At 34.7% G+C, this 21,545-nt stretch overlaps 1 protein-coding gene across 1 annotated transcript; it reads left to right on the top strand.

Moving 5' to 3' along the window:
- Nucleotides 1-47: 47 nt before the first annotated feature.
- Nucleotides 48-21,401, top strand: LOC136030665 (protein shuttle craft-like). Its single transcript, XM_065709735.1, has 7 exons — nt 48-161; nt 9,401-11,008; nt 11,689-12,560; nt 13,515-13,668; nt 17,103-17,526; nt 18,788-19,432; nt 20,848-21,401. The coding sequence occupies exons 2-7, from the start codon at nt 9,418-9,420 to the stop codon at nt 20,993-20,995; spliced, it is 3,834 nt and encodes a 1,277-aa protein (XP_065565807.1). The 5' UTR covers nt 48-161; nt 9,401-9,417; the 3' UTR covers nt 20,996-21,401.
- The last annotated feature ends 144 nt before the right edge of the window (nt 21,402-21,545 follow it).

Here is a 21,545-nt window from a genome sequence, read left to right as displayed (position 1 = left end):
TTGACGCATTTCGCTCATCGGCTGATTTGTTTAGTTTTACAGAAGATGTTTTTCCGCAAAACGTTTATTACGAAATTCTCAAAAGACATTCAAGAAGAAATTACTAAAAAAAGTTACAGGAAAAGTGGAATTGAAGGAGTTTTGTTTCGTCTAATCCAGAGGTTAGTTAACAAAGTTACATTCTCTTATCCTGACTAGAGGCCTTTTTCGGAAGATGTTTTTACTAGTGAGAGGAAATTAATATAATATACATTTAGCGTGCCTGGAAATGAAGTTGGAAGGAGAAGTCAGGCCATTGATCTATCCCGGGCTACAACTATTCATTATTATTCTTATAGATGACTAAAAAACTGATTCGGTAAAATTCTAATTAATTGACTTCTTACTATCTTGGAAAGGGTTTAGGTTAGGAAAATGAAACTTCCAGGGATGGATCTACAGGCTAAAGTATGTCCCAGGAAGGTATTTTGAAGCGACTTCCTCCACTTTTTCTCCCTCTAGAGGGCCCTGAATTTTGATGATCTTTAGAAATATGTGTGTTATAAAAGTAAAACCTTGCAAAATAGATCTTCTGCTTATTTGAAGTAGGCTACAAAAATTGTTTTCAGCTTCATAACTGCTCAATTCTATTTTATAAGGTTTTAAAGATATGCAAATACATTTCCTAAATTTTGAAAAAAAAACATAGATATGGCTCAAAATTCTACTCAAATAACAGGAATTGCATTTTCAGAACTAAAGGCAGAGAAAAAGCAACTAGTAACTGAAAATTAAGGTAAAATATTGTTTTGTCAAAATTTCAATAGGTACAAAACTATCATGTAGGCAAATTTCAGGGCCCTCTAGAGGGAGAAGGAGTAGAGGTGGGTACTTTAAAAGCCCAAATTTGTTTTTAAACAATTACAGATTTTTTATACCCCATATTTAGGTCATTTTTAAGAGGTCAAAAAGTGCTTTAATCTGAATTTGTGGTAGAAGCGATTATTATATTTGTAAACAGCATTAAAAAAGGCATCAAGTGGTATAGCCTATTCACTTTATATGAAAGCCAGTAATACTGTTTGCACCAATTTTACCCTTTAAAATACCTTCCCGGGACATACTTTAGCCTGTAGATTCATCCCTGAAAGTTTCATTTTCCTAACCTAAACCCCTTCAGAGATAGCAAGAAGTCAATTAACTAGAATTTTACCAGAAAAACAGTATTAGTGCTTGGTAAATAGGTCTGTTGATTTATGAATTAAAATAGAATAGTTGTGAGCATCAAGCCATGGCTAATTGTAGGAAAAGCTAAGACAAATAGTCCTACTGAGTGAGAGACAATTCTGGCATTGACCTCCCCCCCCCTAGGCTATTAGGATTGTATAAAAATGATGTTAGTTCATTTGTTCATAGATTGGTCAGTAAAATGCTAGTTAATTGACTTCTTGCTATCTCAAACTATAAAAGTGAAACCTTGCAAAATAGATCTTCTGCTTAATTGAACTACAACAAAATTATTTTCAGCTCCCTCTAGAGAGAGAAGGAATAGAGATGGATACTTTAAAATACCTTCCCAGGACATACTTTAGCCTGTAGATTCATCCCTGAAAGTTTCATTTTCCTAACCTAAACTCTTTCAGAGATAGCAAGAAATTGATTAACTAGAATTTTACCAGAAAAACAGTATTAGTGCTTGGTAAATAGGTCTGTTGGTTTATGAATTAAAACAGAATAGTTGTGAGCATCAAGCCATGGCTAATTGTAGGAAAAGCTAAGACAAATAATCCTATTGAATGAGAGACAATTCTGGCATTGACCCCCCCCCCTAGGCTATTAGGATTGTATAAAAAAATATTAGTTCATTTGTTAATAGATAGGTCAGTAAAATTCTAGTTAATTGACTTCTTGCTATCTCAAACTATAAAAGTGAAACCTTGCAAAATAGATCTTCTGCTTAATTGAAGTACAACAAAATTGTTTTCAGCTTCATAACTTTGCCCAATTCCATTTTATAAGGTTTTAAAGATATGCAAATACATTTCCTAAATTTTGAAAAAAAACATTTATATGGCTCAAAATTCTACTTGAATAACAGGAATTGCATTTTCAGAACTAAAGGCAGAGAAAAAGCAACTAGTAACTGAAAATTAAGGTAAAATGTTGTTTTGTCAAAATTTCATTAGGTATAGGCCTGTCATGTAGGCAAATTTCAGGGCCTTCTAGGGAGAAGGAGTGGAGGTGGGCACTTCAAAATACCTTCTCAGGACATACTTTAGCCTAATGGACCCATCCCTGAAAGTTTTGTTTTCCTAACCTAAACCCTTTTCAAGATAGCAAGAAGTTAATTAACTAGAATTTTACTGATAGGTCTATCTGTTATCTGTCACCCATTTTACTAAAGTATGAATCAATGCAAGTGTAGACCCAACTACCCCTTACTAGAGGCAGCCAAGTGGGAGTAATTTGTTATCATAAATTAAAAATGTGGTCTCTATTTTGGTCTCTAGCTTCCACAAACAAAGTGTAAATAAATATTGAATTATCCAAAGAGAAGCTGGATGCAAGGTTTGTGTAAACCATATGATCCATTTAACTGATTTTTTTTTGCTTTAATTGTGTTATTTTTAAAACCAAGGACACTGCATAAATTGTTCTTAAGAATAATTGTTTCATTCTCAACAGAATAGGTAAGAACATACAAGGTAGTGGGGTTGCTAGTAGTAAGCAAATGGGGCTTACTAGAATGTCTGGCAATGGTCTTGGTAGTTGCTTTGCCAAGCTATTTTGTTCTGTACTACTTGCAAAGAAATATGATATGCTAGCTACAACAAATTTTACTGCCTCAACGCTAAAGGACTAGGATTTGGGTAAATTTTTAAGGAAATTTTTAAATAACATATTAGATTTTCACTAAGAGCTGTTGGTGAGCAATTAAAATTGCAGGAAAGTGGAAAGGGGTGGTAAAGGTTAAGTGGTAAATTTGCCCACCAGTCTCTACCCAAGTGAGAAGCAAGAGCCACAAAAAGCAACAAATCTGAAAAAAGTAACAAGAAATTTCTTTTCATAAGATGATTTATCTCATCCACAGAGAATCACATCATTTGAATGATTTATCATCAAATCTATTTAATGCTGAAAACATGGATGTCAGTGCCAAACATAACTATTATGAACAGTTTCATCCACACCAACCCCTGTTTGAAAATGTGTATTTTCAAATATTTTTGAATTAAGATTTCTTTATTGATTTATCATCTACTTTTATCAATTGAAATGTAATGCTGAAGCAGAAGTCCAATGACCAAACTCCTATCATTGCCAAAGCTCTGTCAAAGGAAAATTGTATCCTGCCCAATTTTTGAAAAAAAATATTATTTACATTAGTGGAACATTGGTGAGCAATAGCAACAATTTATCAAACCATGCCAGCTAAATATAGTCTATGTTGTTGACTCCAAAGTCATAAAAGGAATTGAGAGGTCAGGCAATAGGCTATGAATATAGATCAGATATGAATACTGATTGCTAGCTAACTGAGGCAGTGACCAAAGAGTACCATTTGGTTAGTAAGTTAAATCATGAAAAATTCCAATATATCCCCATGGTCCCCCCAATGTTAAGGCTAACATAGAGTTAATGCTTGCTCCAAGGGATTTTTGTTTTAAAGAAAAGCAAATGCTACACTAACTGAAGCAACAGTCAATCTCACTTCAGCAATACTTCATGTTCAAAAACATCAAGTTGTGAGTTCTTTTGCTTTGGTAGTGGACAAATTGCTAACCAATACCAGTTGTTGTATGTATATTGATTCATCATTTTGAAGAAATTAAACCACTATTACTACTAACAACTCACCACAGCCCCAAGCTGCTTGAGGCCAACACAGCTACACATGCTCCTCTTCCAATCTTAACTATTTAAAGTTTCCATCTTTACAACCTCCCAGGAAGTTCCCATGTTATTTAAATCTTTCTTTACAACATCCTCCTGCCCCAACTATGGACAATCTGCTTTTCATTTAGTTCTAGATCATTGGCTGAAAGGAAAATCTTTGGTAATCTACCATAATTCATCTGCAGAATGTGCCCTAGCCACCTCAACCTTTTTTTCATTATGGCCCTAAAAAGCAGGATTGAATCACACTTTTTCTACACCCTAAATATGGTCAGTCAGCCAGATGCCCAAAACAATCCATAGGTAATTTCTCTGGAAAACATCTAGCAAATCTTCCTCCATTTTTCACCTCATGCTTCACAACCATATTTGACCAATGTCATAATTGTAGCTTTCAATTAACTATTCAATTTTTACTGTCTCCATGGCGCCCACCATCTTTACTAATAATACTACCAATAATAGTAAGTGAAGCTATCTACTTGATAGATCTTTTTGTTATCCAACATCACTTTTTTATCTTTAATTCTTAATTTGCATTTCAGAGCAAGATCCCATGGATCTGTGTTGCTCCGTGAATGATGATGGCTGACACCTGTTACTGATCTGAATCATACCAGCAGTATTTCCAGTTCCTGCATTACCACTTGTTATCCAACTGACTTCTGTGACTTCTTGAAAGTTATGGTTTAAGTTGCTGATACTGTAGAATCTGAGAGGGAATTCCAGTTGCTGACAACTCTTTTAGAGAAGGAGTATTGATGTATTCTTGTGTTCACATGGCATTTAGAAAGTTTCTTTGAATGGCCTCTTGTATGGGATTGGTGGGAGTTGTTCAGGTTGAGGAGACTAGATGTGTAGTTGGAGAGTTTTTGGGTAAGCAGCGTGTCACCTTGTCTACAGTGGTATGCCAGTGTAGGTAGTTTGATTTTTTTTAGTCTTTCATTGTAGGGGAGGTCTTTCAGTCCATCTATAACCTTGGTGGCACATCTCTGCACGTCTTCAAGAAGTCTTGTGTTGCCTTTGTATTGGGGAGTGGCTATGCAGTTTCCAAAGTCAAGGTTGTGTCTTACAATGGCTTTATAAAGTCTTAGAAAGACTTGGGGGGATCTGCTCATAATAGATCTCTTGAGTAGGTCAAGTCATGCATTAGATTTGGAAACCACATTCCTTGTGTGGGAGTGAAACTTGAGCTGATTATCAACAAATACACCCAAGTCTTTGTTGTGGGTTTTAAGATCAATCTGTGTTTGCTTGTCAGGATCCCACATTAAGTACACTGTGTTTTCATTCTTTTGTCCAAAGTGGAAGATGTAGCATTTGCTGATGTTGAATGAAAGTAGCCACTCTTCAGCCCACTCTTGGATATGGTTGAGATTGGTTTGGAGGTTTGTGCTGTCTGCTGGACCAAAGAGCTTGGAATCATTGGCAAATAGTGTAATATTGTTGCTGACCCTGGTGACTAAGGTCATTGATGTAAATCAAGATTTAGTTATCTTCACTAATTCCTAGCCTTAGCATCTTAGTCTTCTTAACATTAATTTCAAAGCATATTCTAGCACCATAAACTTGTAAAACCTCTAAAGGATGCTTAAATCATCAGCATAATCTAAGTCCAAAATAATTTTCCTTCCCCATTTCATTCCATGTCCTCCCATTAGCTTTACTGTGCTCCTCAAGACCAAGTTTATCAAAATTATCTGCATAAATTGGGATAGAAAACTACCATATTTAAATCTTAATTTAATATGATACCAGCTACTAACCTCATCTACCTTAACTGCAGCAGTGGTAACCACATGGTGTTTGTGTGGTATACCATACAAGAATAACACCTTTGCTAAAGCTCTTCTATCAGCTGAATCGAACAGTTGCTCATAATCTATAAAACTGATGACTAAAGGTGTTTTAGGACTCATACACTTCCCAATTATTAACCTAAGAATGAAAATTTGGTTGAGACACACCATATACTCTTCCTAAAACTTCACTGTTCTTTTCTTGAAACTTTGCCCACATCATCTCTAAGTCTAAAACATATCATCCTACTAAGTAGTTTGCTTCCTACAGACTCTCTTCAACTCTTTTCTTATAACTAATTGTTGCCCTGTTCCTATCTCTAACTGGGACAAGTCCTGATTGATTATTCCTCCTCAATTTATTAACATGCCAGTATAGTATTATACTATTATGCCATCTAGCTGCACCCTCCAGATCCTTGACAATTTTATCCATGGTCTCCACTTCACACCCCCTTAGCCCATATTTTAATGTTCTCTCTGCTTTCTTCGCATTCCTCTTATTTTCATGTAATCTATCACTAATTCTTGTACAAGCTCATTCACCTCTATTAATTATAAAGCATTTCATCTACATTTTGGATCCACTCTATTCTTTGGGACAGGAATGACTCAACATCAGTATAGTTTTCAGTGTCCAGGGCAATGTTCCCCTAGTGTAACTTGTAGCTGGAGACCGGCAAGTTGAAGGGCTGCTTTATTGTTTATTGGAAAACATCACACTTAACAACACTATATACAGCTTGTGTATTCATAAGCCAGACATTGTACATACATACATAAGTGCATGACAAGCAATTGAAGAGAAAAAAATTATTTAATGCTTATGATTTATAGAATAAATATTAAGCAATTAAAGCTACATTTTTAGAATCAGAAGACCATCAGCTTTCTGTTTATATGTGAATGAAACTGAAATGCTTAGTAATGCTAATAGAGGTGTATAAGCCATATCTAAAAGAAGAGATAAAGGCATCATATCTGATGGCGTGTATAGGGCTTAAAATTGAATTTGTAGTTGAAACAAATGTCATATTTGAAATCAGCATAAAATTCTGATTCTGGATGCAAGTGTTTTTATTAGGTATCTGAATACTATGTTAATCAAAATCTTTTCCTTAAACCCAACTCAGATATACAATAAAATATGATTTTATAACTTCAAAAATTGCATTATTTATGCCCATGGTACTTAAAGAATGGCTAGACCCCATCTTCTCTGACTATAATTACAGATGCCCAAGAGGAAAGAGTTTTGGTAAATTCGCAGTTTCCAGCATAATTTAGCTAAGATGAAAGTGGATATATCATTTGATGCTTTTTTATGCTCTTTAACAGTTCAATAATTGCTTTCAGGGCGAATTGAGTTTATGTTTAAACGCTTAGCAACAATGAAGACAAAGCAATTGACAAGGCTATGTTATTCGTTGCTCAAAATAATTTTACTTGAAAGCAAGTGCTAGATTACCTGGATAATTCTAATAATTTACTTACTTAATTACCCAAAAACTTACCCATTAGTATCTTACAACTAGACTTCGCAAATAGTAGTATTAGTAATACAGGGTCATTAGCACACCTTACAGAATTTGTCCTTTGTTTTAATTTTTGATAGAACAATCCTGTAAAACCAGTGTCTTCACCTCTGTTGTTTCTAAAATTTTTGCTAGTTCAGAGGCTATTGATCTATCTCCTGTGAGATGTATAGAACTTATCCTTAACTGGTTGGGTGTTTTTTTTTTTGGCTACTTAACTGATTGAATAGGGTAAATATCTACTTAGTTGCATTAGTTAGTTAATTATTAGATAATCATGCTAGGTTTTGGTAGAGGACAACAGAATGGGGAATGCCCTAGAGATATGTAGAGTACCTCCATAGGAGGCACAGACCAAGAAGGACCTTGTCCCTGGGGTCCATAATAGAAACGGGGACACCCTCTCCTGGGGTCATAAATACAGGTGGAGGAGGAAGAAGGCCCCTCAAATGTACACTCAACAGGGCCCACTGGCATGTCCATATGTCACATGAGTTACAAACTTTCTCCCAGTAATGGGTTAAATTGCATGGTGATGCAGAACACCATCATGGGAGGACAACTGCAGCAGGGCATAAGATCCAGATTTACGGACAACGGCCTCTGTAAAGGGCTGCCCCAACCCTTTCAGGGTACCTGCAAGACTGGGGAACTTGCGGTCAACTTTTCCCACTTGAAGAGTGGCACCCCTTGAGGAAATTATAGCCTAGTAAACAACACAGCACTTGCACAGGTTTGTGATTATTGGATATTTTTCTGGGCTTGGTTTGTTTTGATGGGTATTTTTGGGCTGAAAAACATCTTCCTAGCTAATTTATCTACTATGGGTTGTCTCCCTGTAGTATCCTGTATTGATATTCCGTGTATTGATCTTTACTTCATGCTGACACTATGTTTAGGTACAAAAAGAAAGAAATTATGTCAGTTTTTTGGAAATTCTTGATTCTGTTGTTATTTTCTAGAGATCAATTCCCTCCCACTCTCCTGCTTGGGAACTTGTACCATGTTTAGCAATAGTTGGAAGAGAAAATGCATTTATGTGCTTAATTGATATCTGCTATGATTTAGATATATGAAAATGAATAAAAGAGGACACAAAATATTGTTATTACTTCCTCTACCTCTTACAAAGAAAAGAAAAACTTTGGTGGAATTCTGTACTTTCCTTAATAAAAATTAAAAAAATCCTTATTAATTCAATTGTTAGTTTATACTTCCTCTAGGAATATGAATCAAATATAGACACTAGGACTACTGAGATAGTAAGATTTTAGACACAAATGGTAAATAGTTTAAAAGTGTCTAGTCTTTGACATGTGGATCTCATAACTGCACACAAGGGTGGGATAAAAACATTCCAGTGCCACCAACAACACTGAGAAGCTTTGTGGCAAGTTTTTTTCCTTATTTACTTGAAACTAGTATGCAGTAAATTATATGTAGCCACATTTTTTTCTGATTAGTGTATGATTCTTATTTGCTTATTTTGAGCAGGAACCAGACAATGAACTTTCCTATCTGGCACCAAGGGATTTTATGAATTACTTTATATGTTTTTTATTTTTTTTTGTCTTGTACTGGGAACAGAGGGTAAATGCTCACTCTGTCCCCTTTGAAGGCACCCATGTTTTAAGATAAAAAGGAAGAAAGAATTTAAGCTGTTTTTGTAAATTTTTCATTACGTTATTAGTTTCTAGAGAATTAGCTACTAGATATTTATTAATGGCTCAAGCATGCATTTGCACAAACATCATGTACAAAGCTATTGCATTTCCCTAAATATTAAGACGGATTTTACTTTTTTCTTTTTTTACATATTTTTGCTCTTCTTGATGGAGAGAGGGAGTAAATGCTGGATATGTTTTTCTTGGAGGCAGCAGTCTTCAAATGAATTAATAATGAAGAAAGATGTCAGTTCTCCTGTAATTTTTTTATTATGTTGTTAATTTCCACAGATCTAGCTGTTAGACAGTCATTTATTGCTCAAGCATGTATTTGCATAAGAAGCATGCATAATCATTCCCAAATTCTGGGATGCTTGTCCTTTTGTTTTTATATTTGCTGGCTTTTAATGGGGAGAGGGAGTAAAGACTTGACCAGTCCCCATTGCAGGTATCCTTGTTCAAGTATCAAAAGAAAGAAATCATTTCAGTTGTTTTTGTAATTTTTTACTTTGTTTTTATTTTCTAGAAATCTGGCTATTATCTATGGCTCAAGAAAATCATTCATCAAACCAAGAAGAGAGCAAAGCCATGCAAAACCACAGTGGTAACCAAAGCCAGTCAGGGACTTCAGGTCCAAGATATCTTAAAAACGGATATTATTCAAAGAATTACAGAAGCCATGGCTATTCAGAAAGAGTGGATGTATACAGAAACAGTTCTGGTAGATATAATTCTGAAGATACTGCCATAGTCAATAAGTATTCAGAGGGCGCTTCAAACAGTAGATTTCCAGATGGAGAGAACTATGATGAGAATCGTGATGTAAAGCCTCCTAGTAAAGATCACAGCCAGTCAGATATGTCAAACTCAAGAAATATTACAAAAAAATATCATAAAGAAAGCAATAGACATTACACTCAGTTTGGTAAACAGTTTGATAAAAGAGGTGGACATAACTATTACGGCTGCTATTATGAGGAAACAAGAAAGCATTATACAGACAGGAATCAGCAATTTAAAAAGTACAATTCATCAGGAAAAAACTTAAATGACAGAAGAGATTCTAGTCAGAGTTTAGCCAGTAATAATTATGAAGGAAGCTCTTCTGGTGGAGGGCAGGCTGTGTATCCCAAGAGCGATGTTTCAAGGGTAGCTTTTGTAAATCAACAAGAGAAAACTTTGGCAAATGGAAATCCAGGTGTTAGCACGAATACACTACATGAAGGATCTACATATTCCTATAAAGGCAGAAAGGAGTATAATATTGACGACTTGAACTCTATGACCAGTGGTTATTCTGAAGAACAAAATAGAGAGACTGTAACTTTAGACCCATCTGAAGAGTCAGCTAGAGGTTTCTCTAGAGAAAAGAAAGAATATAATAGACATAACTTCGAGTATAGGACTACCTATTATGCTGAAGAACAAAATAAAGAGTCAGCTTCTACAAAAACACATGAAGAGACATCTCGCGATTCCTATAGAGAAAAAAAGGAGTACAATCGACCCTATTTTAGGTCTAGGACCACTAATTTTCATGAACAGCCAAATAGAGAGACATTTAAATTAGAATCACATGACAGTGCATCTAGAGGCACTAATAGAGGTAAAAGAGGATATAACAGACGCAGCTTTGACTCTAGGACTAGTGATTATTCAGAAGGGTCAGACACAGTGTTAGTTAGATTAGAAGATGAAACTGTTGAACAAGAGTTATCTGCCAGGACTGTTGGTTATGCAAGCAAGCCCTTGAAGGTTTCAAAAAGAGGAGAAAACAGGGGCCAAAAGAAAAGAGGGGGCTATTCAACATCTACAAGAGATTCCAAGGATTATTCACATGCAAATTATGGTTATGATTATGGAAACAATGAGCATAACTATGCTGGTTCAAAGAAATTTAAGGAGAATGCTTACTTCAATAAAAATAAAGTTGATAAACCATTTAGAGAAAGCTCCAATGACTTTGATCAAAGAGAAAAATTGATTGATTTACTCTCAAATGCAAAATATGAGTGCATGGTATGTTGTGATAATGTTAAACAAAGTCAAGGCATTTGGTCTTGTCCATCCTGTTTCAATGTATATCATATTGGCTGCATCAAGAAATGGGCTAGTACTGCAGTTATGCAAGGAGGTAAACAGTTTGTCTATTTTAAGTTTTGTGTTTTATACTGTCAATGGGAAGGGTTGTTGGGGTCTGACGATTCCTTTCAGCCTTCCCCATTTTCTATTTGCACTAAAAATTTCAAAAAAATTTCAAATACTGCATTATTTTTTTTTGCATTTTTGTCAGAGAAATTCTAAAATATTGGGCATTTCTTGTATTAAAATGCGAATTTGCGTATGGAAGTGTGTAATTGTGGTAACTAGCTTGGGAGTTTTTTAAACAAAGTCTGTTCATACCAAATGAAATACCTTGGGTTCTAGTACCCCTACCTCTGCACACATTTGTCTTTACTCCCATATATGATTGTGTAGCTTAAGATTCTTAGTTATAAAAGAAATATTTTCAGAATATCAAATTTCTGGTATACCATGGATAATTTATTGGGTTAAAGATTAAAATGTCTTATAAAAGTTCTTATTTTTCGACAATCCTTTTTTGATTTCAGTAGCTTATTCCATAATTAAATTTAGTATATATATAAACACACACACACACACACACATATATATATATATATATATATATATATATATATATATATATATATATATATATATATATATATATATATATATATATATATATATATATATATATATATATATATATTAAAATATGAAAAATAATAATGCATTTTTTCTTTTCAGAAGAAGGATGGCGTTGTCCTGCATGTCAGACCGTGAGGAACAAAATCCCTTCAGGCTATTATTGTTTTTGCAGCAAAGTAAGAGAACCGCAATGGAATCATCATGACACTCCACATTCCTGTGGCAACTTATGTTCACGTCCTCTTGGAAAAAGTGATGGCTTATGTACTCACAAATGCAATATCCTTTGCCACCCTGGGCCATGTCCTCCTTGCACTGCTCAAATTCAAAGAACCTGTTCATGTGGCAAGACGACAAAAACCATTAAATGTAATGATGAGACAGAATCTATGTTTTGTACAAGAAAATGCTCAAAGATGTTGAACTGTCTTAAACATGAATGTGCTGCCTTTTGCCACCCAGATTTGTGTCAGCCATGTGAAGTTACATATGAGTTGCTGTGCTATTGTGGTAGTGAAACGAAAGTTGTTCCTTGTACAGAAGGAGTTGAAGAAAGCCATAAATTTGAATGTGGGAATGTGTGTAACAAAGTCCTCTCTTGTGGCAAACATAAATGTGCCCAGAGTTGTCACCCTGATGGCTGCATGGGTTGTCCGTTTTTGCCTGAAGTTGTCACACATTGTCCATGTGGTCAAACCAATCTTGATAAGCTATATGATCAAGATATAAGCAAACGCAGAAGTGAGTGTAGTGATCCAATTCCTACATGCGGGAAGTTATGCAAGAAAGAGCTTGGCTGTGGTCCATATGAGAATCCACACTTATGTGAAGTCAAATGCCATTCTGGTCCTTGTCCAAAGTGCTCAAAGGTTACAGAAGTTAGATGTAGATGTAAAAGAAATGATGTTGAAGTGCTATGTGAAGAATACAAACTAGGACGTGAAGTTTTGTGTGAACGAAAATGTTATAAGGTAAGAAATTAACATGTTTTCAGCCTTTATGGCATTTAAAATGTAAAACAAACACAAAATCCATAAAGACTAAGTTCTTTTTTCCTTGCTATTGCTAAAATTAGCGTACTTTTCAATATATTTTTGCATTGTAAATTAACCTCATTGATTAAATTGATGTATATTTTTTTAATCCTGAAGGCATTATTACACTAGTTTTTCAAGGTTCTGTTTTGATCTAACAATCAGCCATTGCTTTGTCCTATTCTTCCCATGGATTGGTTTGCTTCTCCTTGTCATTCCTTGTTTTTACTTCCTTTTCTTTTTATTACAAATTCACTTGTATTATCATTTTTTATAATTACGTCTGTTTAATTTATTGATTTTTCCAAAGAGACATAGTCCAGCCATAGCGCTGTTGTAAGAATGATGATGGTCTAATATATGGGGAAAATTTATTGCAAGTTGCATCAGAATAATCCCAATTCTTATTTTTGGTAATTTCTCTTTGTTCTTAAATTTGTTTTTTGCTCTAACTATTCGATTTCATTTCAATTTATGTTATTTTCAAATTTGATTTGATTATTCATTTTTTTTCTCTTTGTTGTAGGTTTCATTTACTATTCATATATGTTCGTTTTAGGTTTGACTTATTATATGACCTTAATTTTTTAGGCTTCATAATTGCTCTTTATTGTTCTTTAAAATAATCTTTCGAAAATGTTTTTCCAAAGCTAGTTTTGATGTTTCAATGAACTTGTTGCTACCTTACTGATGACACTCCTTGTAAATACCCAATTTTTAAAGCAGACTTTTCTTTTGTGGATGTTTGCTCTCACATGAGATGAGATATTTCACTAAATGTGCATTTCCTTTTCCTTGCAAATTTGACTGTTTTCAATGCAAAACCTATACCAGATACTGTATAACAGTATCTGGTACTGTAGGCTTTGACTTCATATTTTTATTTTTTAGAAACGTCATTGTGGACGACATAAATGCATCCAAACTTGCTGTATTGATACTGACCACATTTGCACCATTGTATGTGGACGGCTGTTATCTTGTGGAAATCATATGTGCCAAGAATTATGTCATAGTGGACCATGTAAAAAGTGCCTCATTGCAAGTAAGTCTATGTTTGTCTTTATTATTTTCTTAAAATCTTGCCTTGGATTTATTTGACTGAAACTTCCACTTTAGGGAGGGGGAGGATTTGATCTCATGCGTCTTTCCTTAACGTCTGAAGATTTTAGCTTTTTTTTCCTGAAGTTGTAATATTTTCTATACAATTAATTAGTTTTGTTTTGTTTTTTTCAGAGTTGACTTCTTCCCTTAGGAGCTAATTCCTATACATGTAGGTGAGATCAGACCATATAACTAAACTTCCAAGTTTATTTTGGATGCTTAGCCGAAACTTAAAATACCAAGGACACCAACAATGAAAACTACAAACTTCAATTTTTATTTTTCTTTGAAAGCGCCCACCAATTTCAAAAATAAAGAACATGTGCTAAAAATCAGCAGAAAACAAGCAAAAATGTATTGTCATGGAGCCCTAGAAAGTGTAACTTTCCCAACTTTTGCAGCAGAAGAAAAACACAGCTATTAATTGGCAATAGTCAGGGTAAAAATCCTGTGATTTGGATCAGTAAAATATAGGCTATTAGCAAACAGGAATTGGAAACAGGTGTATGTATCACAGAATAGCTAAATGTCTAATCTAGGCTAATTCTAATTCGTTTATTATTAAAATTATTCAGTTCTTCCAATTATTTACTGTTTACTTACCTATAAGAGCATCTTCTTGGGAAGACTGATTATTTTCTGATCCCTTCCAAATATTTATTTCAAAAGCATCTCTTTTATTGCTTAAGTTGTATCAAATTAAATACAAATATTAAATTTATTGTTTCATTTCAGAAATCAATGACATAAATTAATACATGACATATTAATGTGTAACAAAGAAAGGTTGAAATGCCCCTTTAACTAGCGGTAGATGTAAGATAATCAATTAAAGTACACCATGGAGGCATGGAGGATAAATGTGTAATACTGATTAATGGAAGCTCACGACAGGTCTTTCAATAATTTATTTGCACGTTTCTGCAATATCTTTCAGTCTCTAACTGTGAAAAAAAAATTAGTGAATTTGTCGAATTAGTTTCCATGTATTGTTTTTGACGGTTCGGTTTGGAAACGCAGGTGACTTTTTTTTTAGCACGCAAATTCTTCCTTTTTAATAATATAGCTTTACTTTTAGTAGATGCTTAATTTTTTCCCTTTTTTTTTACTTATTGGCTGAAACTGTTTGCTTTTAGAAATTTGTTAATACAAGATCATTCAAAAATTTATTTTACTCTGTTTTTCATCTGTGGAAACAGCTTGTTTGTACCAGCAACTTCACTCTTTTTTTAACCCCAGGAAACAATTTGTTTCATAACAAACGACTTTTCCATCAATCAGAAAAAAACGATTTATTTCACCAGGATGAATATAAAACCTTAATAGGTTGATGTAAATTTTTTGTGGTCTGCCACAGGGAAAACGCATAACTGAATATGTGCTGTTAGAAAAAAAAGAAAGAATCATAAGCAGAGTCAGAACATTTTATTGATACAAGATGTCATAGTAACGAATACTACTACTGCTGCTAACAACTCCTCCATCCTAACCTATTCAAAGCTTCCCTCTTTACACCCTCCTAGGAAGTTCCCAGTACCCTTTAATATTTCTTCGTGACATCGTCCCATGTCCCATGGCAGGGAAGACCTGCTTTCTGTTTAACCCTAGACGGTCAGCCAAAAAGGATTGAACCACACTTTTTGTACAGACTACTGTTTGAAATACGGTCAGTCAGCCGGGTACCCAAAACGATCCATATGAAATTTCTCTGGAGAAGTTCATGCAAACCATCCTCCGTGCAAGCTAGTGATCATAGAAGGCACAGAACAACTGAGTGATACGAACGCATATGACCTATTGGTCGAACGCGTCAAACCCCAAACAACAACAACAACACATCCTCCGTTTTTGGGAGCACCCAGCTCCAGAACCATATTTGACCTTAGTGTAGCTTCCAATATTCTAATCTTGGTTTGCAGACTTATCTTCCTATTCTTCCAAACTTTTTTCAACTGTGAGAAAACACTCTGAGCCTTGGGTATTCTTCTATAATACTTTACAGCATGAGAGATGCTGTAGACATATATTTGAAAGAAGAACAGTGCAGTTTTAAGAAGGGTAGAAGATGTGTTGACCAAATTTTCTCTCTTAGGTTAATATTTGAGACGTATCTGAGTCATCAAACTCTGTTAGTCCTCAGTTTTACAGATCATGTTTGGGTTGGAGGATGTCGTAAAGAAATATATAAGGGAAATGGGAACTTCCTGGGAGGGTGTAAAGATGGAGGCTTTGAATAGATTGGGATGGAGAAGGAGCATGTGTAGCTGTGTTAGCCTCAGGAGGCTTGGTACCGTGGTGAGGTGTTAGTAGTAGTAATCATAGCAGTAACTATCTCTTAGGCCCTTTTTTTACAGTTGCCATATACATTTTAAAACATGAACTCGCTGAAAGTCCCAAAGAACCCAGCGTAACAAAAATGCATTTATTAGCGTTGTTTTATGTCCTTTTGAAATCCAACTATCCATAATTGACAAACTTTTCAGAACAATTTTGTTATTTTTGTTGGATCAATATATGTCACTAATTACAAAGAAAGCTATGAGGAATTTTGAAATTAAACTATCAGCATACATATTGGGATTTTTGTTAGGAAATGAAGGATAAGAAACTGAATGTTTTTTTTTAGAAAAAGTTGATCACTTTGTTTCAAAGTTTGCCTTGTCGTGAATTTGGTCTCCAATTCTGGAGCACGCCTTGGATAATAGTGGCATCAAATGTATAAGCGGAACCTAATATTTGTTTAAAACTTTTGCCGACAGCAAATTTCTGAAAAATTGATAAAGCATTGTTGTTTACCTCCACTTTGATTATAGTTGTTTCCTTTTTTTTGCAACTATACCTAGTTTTCTATTATATACATTTAGTGCTGAAAGGTGAAGCTTGATCGCAGATAAGATTTTATTCTTCAGAAACTAGACTTCACCTTGCTATGATTTTATTTAAGCAAGTACGAGGAAATTTTATTTGACAAAAAAAAAGAGCTAAACGGTTTTTTTTTATATATAATAAAACTTAAAGATTTGGAGGGTCAGGGATTGTGAGCCCGAAGACTTGCAATCCCCGTGTTTAATCTTATTTTACAAATTACTTGGTTCTTAAGGGCAATAAATTGCTAAATTTTAAAAAAGTAACCAAAACACCAATTATCTGAATTTTAACACTTTCGAACTCATTCTCGTGACTTTTCACAAAAAAAGTGTGTCCGTTTTTAAGTTTTAGTGGTGACACCAATACTGATGTCTTCAAGTCTAAAGGAGTTATTGGGGGCAAGCTAAAACGCCGGAACATGCTAAAACGAATTACTTTTTAGTTCAAGTCTTCACTGTGTTCCTTCAGATTACAGATTATTTCTTATAATCACGTTTTGTCTTTTAGGCTTTGAAGAGCTGACCTGTCATTGCGGGAGCACTGTAACTTTTCCTCCTATTCCTTGTGGGGCCAGGCCACCAGTTTGTGACAAACCCTGTCTAAGACAACGTCCATGTCCTCATCCGCCCAATCATAACTGTCATCCAGATGACTCTTGCCCTCCATGCACAGTTCTTAGTGAAAGGTGGTGTTATGGCAGACACGAAATTAGAAAAAATGTCATGTGCTATCTAGAAGGGATTTCATGCGGCATGCCATGCAGGAAGCCTCTTGAGTGCGGAAAGCATACCTGTATTCGTACATGCCACGAAGGGGATTGTCTTACTTCTGGACAGGAGTGCTCTCAACCCTGCCCAATTCCCCGAGCTTTGTGTGAGCATCCCTGTGGTAGTCCTTGTCATGAAGGAGAGTGTCCGAATACAACTTGCAGGTAAAGATTATGCTACTTTTATCTTTGAACAACTCGTAGCTATACAAAGCCACCTGTTACCAACACTGCACAAAGCCGTGTCTTTTCTAGATGGTAGTCTAACCTTAAGGATGGGAGCTTCTCAATGGAAAGGTCCCGTGACGGGCAGGTTAACCTCAGTCCCTAGCTCGAATTCATCCATTGCATTGTCACAAGTTTTAGAGTGCGTCTTAAGAATAGGTCATCGTAATATTTGCATCTTAAGTTATATGTAGAAGCGCATATGCTTTTCGAGAGAAGTAAGAGGGAGAAGGAAACGGTAGTCCCCTAATATTTAGGATTACCCTCAATACCATATTACAAATATATTAATAAAAACATTTTTTTCAAGTCAAATGAAACTGAAGTGACATTAAAACTTAAAACGAACATAAATTGTCCTGTAAATAAGAGGCCCCCCCCCCTTCAATCCGCTGCTTTTTACGATTTTTTCCTCAATATTTCAAGAGTGACTCCTTTTATACATGACTAGCCTAATTTGATCAAAGAAACTTTCTTTCTTTTTTTGAATCACAATACTTCAAGAATTCATATTTCCTATAAAAAAACAAAATTTTAGTTTAAATACTTTGAAAAGGCGACTAGTAAATAGAACATTTGTAATGGTCAATACCAGGTTTGCTTCCCACTAAATTGGAAAATCTGTCTTGGCTTTTCTACAATTAGCCATGACTTGATGTCCACAACTATTCCATTTTAATTCAATTGGATATATTTTTTGTAATTTAAAATGCTATCTGAGAAATAATTGTCAATTTTAGTGCAAAGAGATGATGGTTAAAGGGGGCGATGGTGCTGGTTAAGACTCAAACGTTTGACTAGACATACTACTTAACATTTGACTAAAACAGAACAATGCCCTAAACAAGAAATTCTCAGAGACAGCAACAAGTCACAATTTTTCTTAAAATTTTTTCATTTATTCGCAACGGTTTTATAATGGAAAAGCAATGTGCTTTTTGTTGTTGAAAAAAAAAGTGATTTACATGTCCAGGGATGACAATTCAAAAAAATGAAGGGTATGTGGTGTAACCAGCCCCTCCTCATCTACAGGGTCGTATTCAGTCATTCATTGTCATTTTGTTTAGCCTTTTTAGCTTTTGAATTTCTAAAACGGTCTCATCTTATTTAATGTTGTACATTTTAAGGAGGGGTCAAACATGGAAAACACAGTCCCCGGGCAGAGCCCTAATTGTTGTATTAATTGTATTTTTTTTTGCAGAATGAAAGTGAAGGTATCCTGTCAATGTGGACAAAGAAAAGCTGTTGTCAGCTGTGAAGACCAAGTGTCATCTTACAGAAAAATTACAACAGAGCATTTATATTCAAAGATGTCTGAATTAAATTTGGGTCAAACTGTAAGTCTTGAAAGTGTTCTTAGTAAAAATAAGATTGACAAAACAAAAAGCCTAAAATGTGACGAAGAATGTGCCAAAATTGAGCGCAATCGACGTTTGGCACTGGCACTGCAAATTCGCAACCCTGAATTACTTCCTAGGCCTGGAGCACCTGCTTATAGCCAATTCATGAAAGATTTTGCCAAAAAAGATTTTAAATTTGTCCAAATGGTGCATGAGAAACTTACGGATTTGGTGAAACTTGCTAAAGTGTCTCATCAAAGAAGCCGCCAGCATTCCTTCCCTGTGATGAATAGAGATAAAAGACAATTCGTGCATGAGTACTGTGATTTTTTTGGCTGTGATTCTGAGGCTTTTGACGAGGAGCCAAATAGGAATGTTGTGGCGACTGCGTATGGTGATAGATCCTGGCTTCCTGCTCAGAGCATTGTGGATGTTTATATAAAAGAAAGTGGCCAGAAGAAAATTCCACAGCCACCAATTGGGGGAATGGTACCTTTAAGCAAAAGGTGAGCAATTTAATCTAAGATCTTGTTAGTTTTTTATGTGGAGTAAAATTGAAACTTTATTCAGTACTAATTTAGCCTAGCATGTTAAATGACTGTCGGAATAAACTACGTGTCTGTTTTTCCTTTTGTTGCACTCTGGTCGTAGTGTCCAAGTATTAAGGCACTAGACATATTAAAATATAATATGTTTGTGACTTGAATGCTTAGCTTGGTAAAAAATAGGAAAAGCTAGCACTCATTTTTAAGTTTTGGAGCCGACGATGTTGAAGTAAAATATTGAAGCTATGTCCGACAAATATTAAATCTCAATCTGGAGCAGTTGTGAGAATTTCAGGTGTAGAAAAAGTGAAATTTGTGATATAAAATTTATTTTTCAAGTAGAAAGTATAAAAATTTATAATTATATCTTTAGATTTGTCTAACCAATCAAATATAGAAGGAATCAAGTTTGCCTATCTTTCAAAAAGTAGGAGTATACTTTGATGATATTCTTACCACAAGGAAGTTTAATCACTAAGTAATACCAGTAATAATAAAAAAGAAAATCAGGAGAAGCATTGTGTTGGTTCTCAGACATGCTTGTGTTATCCTTTTTTCTTCATCATCAGAACAGTAATATGTTAGTGTATTTTACAAAAGGCACAAAACTTTACACAATCAAAAGTTCTGTTTTTTATAAACTCACGATTGGTAACCCTTAGAGCTAAGATAATTTTGGGTATCCAACTTTACAGTATCAAACCCTAAAATACCAAGCAGTGTTTGAAAAGTTGACTCTTTTTAAGAAATCGACATATCCTCTTGTACCTAATTCATTTCCCTACAATGATCTAGCCCAGTATTTATAAAACATCAAGAACAGTGGGTGCACCATAGATATATTACCAATCCTTGGTTCCCGTCACCCCCCCCCCTCTTGAATGCAGATATGAAGTACATTGATAAATCTGGAGATGTATTCAGTTTCTGAGGGAGTAGAAGAGTGAAAATGTACAGTGATCAGAATATAAACAACAAATATGTGGGCTATATTTGTCTCAAGAGTTCTTTTCAGTTTTATTCAGTTCTTTTTTTTACTTTTATGATGAAAATTCATTCAAAAATCATATACATAAGCCAAGGACTAAGATTATGTTGGAAAAAACAAAACAAGTAGAGTAACAATCATTTGTTATAACATAACAATATTCGTAAAAGCTGAAACTTAAGTAAAAATTACTTATATGCCTCTTTTTGTGGAAAATTTTTCTATTTTTTTTTTGCAAGTATTTCATGAATTTTTAAAGCTTAAGACGGGCTTGGCTCCTTAGACATCTTCCAAATTTTCCTGATACGAAGTTAAAACTCTCGAATTTTCTTATTTGCACAAGTTTTAATTTTCAAAGGTTATATACTAAAATTCTCCTTTATTTTAGGCTGCCACAGAGCAGCAGAGTCCCTGAGCCAGCACCTACACCATCCACTGCAGTTACAGGATTTAGCTATTCCAAGCTTTCTGACGTCGTTAAAGGTTCCCCACAACCAGAACCACCAGAAATTGATTACTTTGAAATGACTGAGTAAACTGTCAAATAAACTTCTAGCAACTTGGTCTATTATGTATTATTGTCTGCCAAGTTAATGTTGTATTCCAAGTTGCTGCTAATAAAGGTAATCAACATCAATGAAATTGCAATCAGTTGCTCTCTCCGCCTCAAGATGATAATATTTGAGAAGAGCGAAGCAAAACGATTTTTTTTGTCTTTTAAGAAGTTTTGAGTGTCTATAGAATGTTTTATGTGAAAAAAAGAGATAAAAGTTGGATTGATATGAAGTATATTATAAAAGATGACAAAATTTGAACAGTGCCTAAGCAATCTATGGACTTTTTAATTTTATTTTGGAACAAAATTATGTTTTTGTCGTCTAAGTATATTTTTTTTTGTGGTTTACATGTTGTACCAATAAATTGATAAGGGGGAACAGAAAGATTTCAATTGTAATGGTGGAAGGACTAAATACTAATTCGTGCATGAGCAAGCACCCGGGATGGCAAAGACGCCGAACATGAGATTGCGTACGGACAGAGCATTTTGTCTCAAATAAACAAGTAAAGTAAAAGGGGATAAACAAG

Source organism: Artemia franciscana, chromosome 1 (assembly GCF_032884065.1).
Source record: "Artemia franciscana chromosome 1, ASM3288406v1, whole genome shotgun sequence".
Taxonomy (NCBI): Eukaryota; Metazoa; Arthropoda; class Branchiopoda; order Anostraca; family Artemiidae; genus Artemia; species Artemia franciscana.
The sequence above is the reverse complement of the archived record's forward strand: the minus strand, read 5'-3'. Positions and strand labels throughout refer to the sequence as shown.

What these genes read in the sequence shown, in the direction of transcription:
- LOC136030665 (XM_065709735.1), top strand. Translation starts at nt 9,418, where the DNA reads ATGGCTCAAGAAAATCATTCATCAAACCAAGAAGAGAGCAAAGCCATG. An exon ending in GTGAACGAAAATGTTATAAG is followed by an intron (nt 12,561 to 13,514) that starts GTAAGAAATTAA and finishes TTTATTTTTTAG; the next exon opens with AAACGTCATTGTGGACGACA. An exon ending in TAAAAAGTGCCTCATTGCAA is followed by an intron (nt 13,669 to 17,102) that starts GTAAGTCTATGT and finishes TTTGTCTTTTAG; the next exon opens with GCTTTGAAGAGCTGACCTGT.